Source organism: Lathyrus oleraceus, chromosome 6 (genome assembly GCF_024323335.1).
Source record: "Lathyrus oleraceus cultivar Zhongwan6 chromosome 6, CAAS_Psat_ZW6_1.0, whole genome shotgun sequence".
Taxonomy (NCBI): domain Eukaryota; kingdom Viridiplantae; phylum Streptophyta; class Magnoliopsida; order Fabales; family Fabaceae; genus Lathyrus; species Lathyrus oleraceus.
In genome coordinates this window covers 304,005,279-304,014,527 of record NC_066584.1, presented here as the reverse complement: position 1 = coordinate 304,014,527, position 9,249 = coordinate 304,005,279, and the positions used below count along the sequence as shown (strand labels likewise).

Below are 9,249 nucleotides of genomic sequence, written 5' to 3'. Positions count from 1 at the left end.
ACAACACAAAATAGCAATATATTTATATACAATAATGGGCTCAAATGAGCAAAAGAAAAATGGCATAAACATAAAATATGTTCTCAAGTGAGCAAAATGAAAACCAAGATGAATAATGAGCAAGAAATAAATGACATTAAAAGTAAATAACAAGAATTTAAAAGCTCAAATTAAACTTAGTAGTTAGTAGAGTTACGTTAGCTTGTCATAAGACAATGTAGCGCTATGTTAAGCAATTGTAAGTGGACTAATATAGTAGCCACACCTATCTGAGGTCGGTCAATAAGAATATAGGCCAAGAACACAAGTTAGAGGTCATGACTAGTAAGCCAAACTCCATAAACTTGCCATGCCAAACAAGAGGGGAAGGGCCTTGTATTGTCTTTTGGTTATTTGCTTGGCCAAGAAGTAACCTATCTTTGACACAAAATAACTCACTTGATCATGGATCAAGTTGAGTTTGGTTTGGATCAAAGAAGATTAAACTTCAATTTGCCAAGACCAACCTCAAGACTTTAACTCATTGGTCATTAAGGGAAAGAAAAGGATGAAGATGAAAGGGAGGGGGGGTAAGAAGACAACAACCAATCCCAATGGATCAAGGGATAACTCATCCTTGATCAAATTCATTCATCTCTCTAGGTGATGATCCTTAAGGATTCTCAAACCACAAGATCCAATGAATTTTTATCAAAGTTGAATCAATTCAACCTTGATCAACACCAAATTGAAGAGGCATGAATATAACAAGTCAAGAAGTCAATAATATTTTTTTTGTAATTTTTGAATTAAAAGAAAATACAAATAAAAAACAAACAAACAAAGTTGAACCTCAAATTCAATTCAAAACAACTTCAATAAGTCCAATTAAATTTTCATAGGTTCAACATAGTCAAACAAACTTTGAATAATTTTCTCACAAATTTTTAAAGCCAGAAAGAAATTAAAATCAATTAAAAACAACCAAAAATAGCATAATATGAATTACAATCTCAAATAATCTCAAAACAAACAAGAAATTGTTGAGACTATTTTTCATTGACTTATCATGATCCATAGATGTTATGAAAACATTTTTGTATTTTTCTAAAGTCAGAAAGCATTTTAAAATGAATTAAAATCATTAAAAACCAAATAATTCATGAAAAATATCAAATGAGGTCACAAAAATAATTAAAAATCATAAGAGGAAACTAGATTTTTCAAGAAAAATTTTAAAGTTTGTCTCATATTTTTCTGACCTCATATGATTTTTTTATGAATTATTGAAAATAGAATGAATTAAAAGAAAATAAAGAGAAAATGAAATAAAGCGAAAAAAGCTGAGCCACCGGATCTGTCTCATTAAATGACATGGCGTGTTACACAACCTGGATCTGAGGGTGCATGATGTACTCAAGTCAGCAGCGAAATACAATGAATTAAAAAAGTAATTAGAATGAATGCACAAGATTAGATTGTGAGGGAGAGATCTAATGGTTGTGATCAGTACACGTGGTGGTGGTGGTGGAAACCACCACCTTCTCCGATCAACCAAGCAGAATCCGGCCAGAAATTGCAGGAAAATGAATCTCATCAAAAATGAAAAACAAGGGCATGGAAATGAAGCTTATGTGATGTAGATCATCATTGTACCATTAGATTCCTCTCATTCTTCCTATATTGAGAGAAAAATGAAGGAGAAAATCATGGCGTCCACACGGATTGATCTTGAAATGGAAAATTAAATGCACCAAAAGTTTGCCTCAAGTATGAAGACTTCAGAGAACCACAAAAACACAAGAATACTACATTGAATCGTGAGTTTCAAATCCAAACAGTTTGAGCTTATACCTTCAAAAATGGTGAGTTTTTGGCCACGAATCCTTCAAGCTTTTTGCTCCTTTTTGATATCTGAATATAGGGAAGATGATTGGCTAAGGAATCTAGCTTTGAAACTCAACTAATGTTGCTGAATTTCAAGCTCGAAAATATTGAAAAAATGGTGAATGATTCCTTTGGTGAGGGTTGTGGTTTCAATTCAGCAGCATGTGGGATCTCCAAAAGGTTTTTAATGAAGGAGAGGAAGCCCTTATTTATAGGTAAATGCATCTGATCATCACACTTTGCTCATGTGCATGGGAATTGCAATTTTGAATGCATGGGCCTTTGTGGATGTGTGAGAGGCCCATGAATGGTTGAAGGGACTTGTTGAGCTCATATGGAAAGCATGTGGTCGTGCACATGGAATGGAAAAGGCTTGCATCTCAAGTTTTAACATAAAATGTCAAAAATACACATAAATGAAGAAAAATTCGAATCTCTCAAATGGTAGATCCAAATGACTATGGTGAGTAATGGTTGGAAAGATCTTGAAATAAGGAATAAAAGTCATGTTGGGCAAAAAACCATTTGACATGTGAAAACTGATCAAACCTGGCTTGGAAAGTTCAAGTGTAAAACATGTCCAATTCACTTTGAAAAAATCAACCAAAAGTAAGCTTAGTCAAACCCCTCTGACCTCATGATATAAGCTTCAAATGAAAAAATCTCCAACATAAAAGTTGTATATATTTTCAAGATAGTAAATTTAGACTCAAAGTTTGCATCATTTGGATTTTCAATGACAACATTATGGGAATTTGAAGTTAGGTACTTTTTTCAAATTCAATGAATTAGGTCAAAGATGACCTATAATGTTTTGCAATGGCACATGTATTTACTTTAGGATTATGAAATTTTTTCCAACATAAAATTTGAATTAGACATCTCAAGAGTTCCAATGCCTTTGGTCCCACCTCAAAATCATAAAACTTGAGAAAGTTATGCCCTTGGAAAGTTGACCCAAAATTAGGGTTTCAGCCAAAATGACCTATAATATTTTGAAATTAATGATGACCTTAAAAGCCTCAAATGGATTTTTGATGAACATGAAAGTTGTTAATATGGTTCTTAGAAACAGTTTTGCTTTTGGGGTCATCTTCATTTGACCAAAACATCAAACGTTATAGCTCATTGAACCTCAGCTTAGTCAGATGACTTGACTAGTCAACTTTTCAAAGTCAAACTTTCAATCTTGATGAATAAATGATTGAGGGGCATCAAATAGGCTCATATATGCATAAAATGATAAATGAAAGAACTTATCTTTATTAAATTTGATCAAAGGTTGAGATTGCTTCGTGGGCAAGGCACAGTCAAAGCACAGTGAAATTAGGGTTTTCTTGGGAAACAATCTTCAAGCCCTTTGGGTTATCTTGATCAAATTGGAAAATTGAGATACTTGGGAGACATATATGATGATTAGGAACTTTGTGGACCATTTCCATGATTTTTCTTATCTTCATCTAGCCATTGCATTGGGCTTAGGAGCCTCCTAGGAGCATTGTGGAGCACATGATCACTTGAGCTTCAAAACAAAAAGAGTTAGTGACATATTTTTGTGCTTTTGGTTAGTAATCAAATAAGAAAATCAATAACATACAATACAAGCATGCTTGGTGATCTCAAATCACTCAAACAAGTCCCAACCCTAGGGTTAAGGAGCCAAACATGCTATGATCCTTGAGGCAATGCACTTGTGCAATAACATGATGCCATAAGGGATCTTAGGGTCAAAATTAGGGTCTTGCAGAACCATAAAATAAAATTTTTAGAATTAAAAAATGCAGAGAAGTATTTTTAAACCAATTAAAACAAAGGAGAAAAGAGAAAATTCATGAAAAATAGGAAATCAATGAAATAAAATATGGAAAAATAAAAATCAGATGAAGAAAAATAAAAGAGAATTTTAGAAATTATTTTGGGATTTTTTGGTTGAAAAATGATATTATTATGAATTTTTAAAGAAAAAGCAATTTAAAATAATAAAAGAAAAAGAATTAAAATCAGAAAAAAAACATAAGTGTTGGATCACGCCTCATTAATTGACGTGACACATTTTACACTCCAAATGATGAAAAACACGATGGAACGCGCTACAATCAGAACATAAGATCCAATTTAAATTTAACCAATCAAAACATTTCAAAATGTCAACGTGTCTGGTCCAACCTCAGACCACCTGAGAAATACTCCGGTCATCTTCTCCGGTGAGCTCTCAACAGAGTTTCATCATTTGGTAACTTCAAGATACGAGGCCACCACCATTGTGATCCTCTTCTCACCCCGAATTCAATCTTATGCCTCGAATTAATTTATGTGAACTGAGTAAAGGGAATTTAAAAGAAGTTTCAGAAACAAGCAAGCCACGAAAAATAAAGTTAAATGATGAATACGATCAATCAACACCAGATAAGTTAGAGGAAAACATCAGAGAGTGAAGGACTACATTATGGTAACTTATTTGAGTTTAAATGATGCTCATAACTACGTTGTCCAGATGGTGATCATAAGTTGACGAAGCTCGATCTAGTTAGAGCAATTCAGAAGGTTCCAGAGCTTGGGAATTGTTGTAAAAGTTTCAGAGGATGCCGATGGAGCTAAGAGAATAAAGAAAATGGATTGAAATAGGCTGAAATTCAAAACACGATAATTGAATTTTTTGGAAAAACTTCAAGTTGCAGCAGGGGTTTCTTGGCTCTCCAAAGCTTGGAAATGAAGGTAATAGGTTTCTCTATTTATAGGGAATGTGTTTGGATCCAAATATGTGTGAAATGATGCAGAATTCGTGCAAAACGAATTTGATCCAAGTTTGTGAAAAGTGTGATTTGAAACTCCTTAAAACCCAGCCAAATGATGCGTTTTAAGTGTCAATTAATTTCTAGAGACTTGATTAAACATATTTAGGACCAAAACACTTGATAATTTGAATTGGAATTGAGTTTAGTCATGACCGAATTTCGGGCGATGGTGATTTATTCAGTTTCAAGTCACCATGTTCAACTCAATGGGGCACCCTACTCAAGAGGCTTTATGATCCCATTCTTTTTGCAATGTGTTAACATCATGACCAAGATTACAATGAACCAAGAAATGTTGCATTTGGATGTTTGAACACAAAGTTATGGTGTGTTGAAGTTGGCATGAAATAATGGTTCCATAACTTAGAAAAATTTGAGTGTTTCATGGCTGAAAATGACCTATAATGTCCCAATGAATTTCATGACCTTCCAAGCATATATTGACCTTGGTCCTTGAAGCAAACTTCTAGAGTGTATCACCAATGGCATTGTGCAAAAAGAATAAACTCCATATGTTAAAAAATGAAGAAGTTATGACGTTTGAAAGTTGGCAAGAAGTCACTTGAAAATGTGTTAATTTCACTAAAGCCACAGATGACCTATAATGTCTCCAAACTTTTGATGATGCTCCAAGCATAATTGGATCTTGTCATGTGAAGAGAAGTTGTAGGGGATGTTGAGAAGAGTCATATGCAAAAAGGAGCATTCGAAAATGTTGAGAATTGAGGGAGTTGTGATCCTTAGAACTTTGATTTCAAAATGTTGACTTTTAGGTCAAATCACTTGGAACAAGTTTGTCCACTTGGATTTTTCATGCACTTCAAAGCACATGTGTGATCACATGAACTCAAGATAAGGTGTCCTTGATTAAATAGCTCAAAGCTTGAAGTTACTTGTTGAAGAAGGCATGAAAATAAACAAATGAATATTTGACTTTCCTTGAGAAGTAAGCCATAAGACTTTGAGATGCTCTTGATTTTGAGGAGTCCTACCTTGCACAATAAACTTAAGGGAAACAAGACATATTTTTAGTATTTGATTAGTGATTAGATAAACAATGAATCAAATAAACATAAAGGTAGAACAAAAGGGGTGCTTGGTGATCCCTGCAAGAAGTAAATCCAAAGATGGTTAAGGGAGATGGCCAAGATGTGCCCTTGTTTGTATGCAAAAGATGCAAATGAGAGGTGAGATCTTAAAATTAAAAATTAGGATATGACAAAGGGTGTTAAGTAATTGTGCATTTTTATTTCATATGGTACTAATTTGTTACAATTAAGGATATGAAGTTTGATATCCACCTTTTTTTTAATGGTTTACAAGTAGGAATTCTTCCATAGTTATTTCAAAGTGTGTTTCTCTAAATCTCCAACCTCACTTTTGAGGTTGAAATGGCAAATGTTGGTTTGCACTGATTTCGACAACATTTGTTTCTTGGTATATGAAGTTTTGATTCAACTACTAGTCTACTACAATAGAGCACAATTGTGCATGTGTAGGTCATGAATATGAATCAAGTTAGCATTCAGGATGACGAATGAAAGACACAAATTTCTTATCAGGATTGTTTATACATATTAGTATTAACCTGTTGGGATCCAAGGTGTGTAGGTTATCAGCTTTAATTAAGTTGTGGGTCGTAGAGGTTACAAGATAAATGCTGGTTGTTTTGTGTTTTATCGAGCTTTTGAGCATAAGATCGTGAGAGTCCTCTACAACTCTTCATAGAAGGTGTGTAGTAGCTCCTTTCGATGATGCTGGACTTAGATTTTTCTAATTTTGTATCGGATTGGAGTATCCTTCTTATATTTCCAATAATATTATTTGCTTATAAAAAAAATATTGCGATGACAGTTTTGTAAATATTAGTAGTTATTTGAATCTATTTGATTTGAAGTTTACAATAGACTGATTATAGCTTTTGTTTCTTGCAGCCACAACTAGTTTTATTTGGTATTTATTGGCTTTGTATTTGGTTGAAATTTGTTCACGTTGATTTCATTACTCTTTTTTTTTATATATTCATTTTTTAATAACATCTATGTTTCTATTGATCAAGAATTTTAATTAGGAATTGTCTTGCCAAACCGTAGGATTAAATCATGTTTTACCTTCAAAAGAAAAGACATTACGGGGGGGACTTACCATAGGTATTGTTATCTCAAAACTCACAAAATTTACCAAATGCTTGACTTTGAGTGATATTACTGACAACTTAATATTCAAGATTTTTTGGTTTTATATTGAAATATTTAGTAGTGAGATTTATATTTACTTGACCTTTTTTTTACTGGCCATAGATAAAACTAGTGAAAATTGACATTAAGATAGCATTGCTAAAACGAAAATGAAAGTTTTTATACAGAGGCAATATATATAGAGCCTTTATTTGCATGCAGAAAGGGCACATTGTGCTTTACATCTTAAAAGAGCTTTTAAAACAGAAAAGGAAAACAAATGAAAACAAGAACATAAACACTTGATATAAAAAGCATAACAAACAACCACTCTGAATTTTACTTTACCAAGTTAAATGTGCAGATTCTTCAGTGGTGGTTATTATTAGTTTTTAAAGGCTGGAAATGGGCCAAAAGGTCGGGATGGCTTCACAGGAGGAGGTGCCTGAAAGAGTGGACGATGGTACACATGTGGTGGGGGTGAGTTCTCATAAGGCGGTTTGTACACTGGTGGTGGATTCTCGTGTGGTGGTTTCTCGTGCGGAGGTTGGTACTCTGGCGGCGAATGTTCATGTGGTGGTTGATACTTTGGTGAGGGCTTTTCATGAGGAGGTTTCTCATGAGGAGGTTGGTACTCTGGAGGTGGATGTTCATGTGGTGGTTTCTCATGAGGAGGTTGGTATTCTGGTGGTGTATTTTCATGAGGTGGTTTCTCATGAGGGGGTTTGTACTCTGGTGGTGGTTTCTCGTGTGGAGGTTGATATTCTGGTGGTGAATGTTCATGTGGTGGCTTTTCATAAGGTGGTGGACTCTCATGAGGTGGTTGATGTTCATGTGGTGGTTTCTCGTGTGGTGGTTGGTATTCTGGTGGTGAATGTTCATGTGGTGGCTTTTCTTGAGGTGGTTGGTACTCCGATGGTGGACTCTCACGAGGTGGTTTTTGGTGTGGTGGTTGGTACTCAGGTGGCTGATGTTCATGTGGTGGTTGATATTCTGGTGGTGAATGTTCATGTGGTGGTTTCTCATGAGGTGGTTGGTACTCCGGTGGTGGATTCTCATGTGGTTGTTTCTTATGAGGAGGTTGATATTCAGGTGGTGGCTTCTCATGAGGTGGTGGATACTCAGGTGGTGGTGGATACTCTGGTGGTGGATGTTCAGACGGTGGTTTTTGATGATGAGGTGGTTGATACTCTGGTGGTGATTTTCCATAAGGTGGTTCGTACTCTGGAGATGGATTCTCATATGGTGGTTTTTCATGATGCGGTGGCTCGTATTCCGGTGGTTGATTCTCACCAGGTGGTTCATACTCTGGCGGTGGCTGTTCATACGGTGGTTCGTACACCGGAGGAGGCTTCTCATGCGGAGGATGGTATATTGGCGGCTTATAAGGCGGTGGTTTGTGAGTTGGTGGAGGGTCATAAATTGGTGGGTTTTCATAAGCGAGTGGTTTGTAGTAATTAGCCAACACAGGAGTGGTGAGCATTATCACTCCGAGCAGGATTATTGCTAGTGAGTGTATAGAAGCCATGCCTTGGCTTGTGATGAAAAATTAGAATGAATGAACAAGTATTTATAAGGAACGCATGTGAAAATTTTGTGTTCTTTATGTATATATTATTAATTATTAAAAAGGCTAAGTGAGGTCAAAAGAAAGTAGCATCTTCGAATTTGATAATAACAATCTATACATTCATTTGGATTTCATATATAAAAATGATGACAATATTTATCTTGATGTATTTTTTTCGCTTTTAAAACACTATTTTAATTGATAAAATTTGTATATATTCCACCATTTCATTGATAAATGATTATCTTCTTTATAAGAAATTGATTGCCCTATATTTTGGATTTTAATATGGTGCAAGTGACCTTTTTCTATATCTTCCCACCTTACACTTTTTTTTAATTAAAATAATTTAAGGGTTATGATGCATCGTTGAGTTTGAGTTCATCTTAATTTTTATTGTTAAATCTTTTAAGAGAGATATCTATCACTATTAGAGAGATCAAAGAAGTCGAGAGTAATAATGACATTATAAACGAAAAAATCAACACACTTTTTCCTAGAAACATTAAGACATTATAAATAATTTTTTCATTTATAAATCCCATATTTTAGAAAATGTGAGACACTTAAAATTAATAGTCACATCTAGTTCTTCTTAACTTATAAAAAAATGTCTCACGATACTTTTATGATTTAATCAAACATTTACAAATTTTAATTATAAATAAAAGAGTATTCAATTTTTCACCCCTCAATTAAACCTAATATTAACTTCTATTACCTTTATGTTATTATTAGATTTTTTTAAAATTTTCTATTACGTTTATCGAAATTTTTGAAAAAAATACTAGAATTTTTCATAATTAATCGATGTTCATAAAAAATTTAAAGCAATATCAAA

At 34.1% G+C, this 9,249-nt stretch overlaps 1 protein-coding gene across 1 annotated transcript; it reads right to left on the bottom strand.

Annotated features, from left to right (window-relative positions):
* Positions 1–7,015: 7,015 nt before the first annotated feature.
* Positions 7,016–8,372, bottom strand: LOC127097720 (early nodulin-75). The gene has a single exon (XM_051036216.1). It carries the CDS (start codon positions 8,364–8,366, stop codon positions 7,224–7,226), a length of 1,143 nt encoding a protein of 380 aa, XP_050892173.1. The 5' UTR covers positions 8,367–8,372; the 3' UTR covers positions 7,016–7,223.
* Positions 8,373–9,249: the final 877 nt, after the last annotated feature.

What these genes read in the sequence shown, in the direction of transcription:
- LOC127097720 (XM_051036216.1), bottom strand. Translation starts at nt 8,366, where the DNA reads ATGGCTTCTATACACTCACTAGCAATAATCCTGCTCGGAGTGATAATG.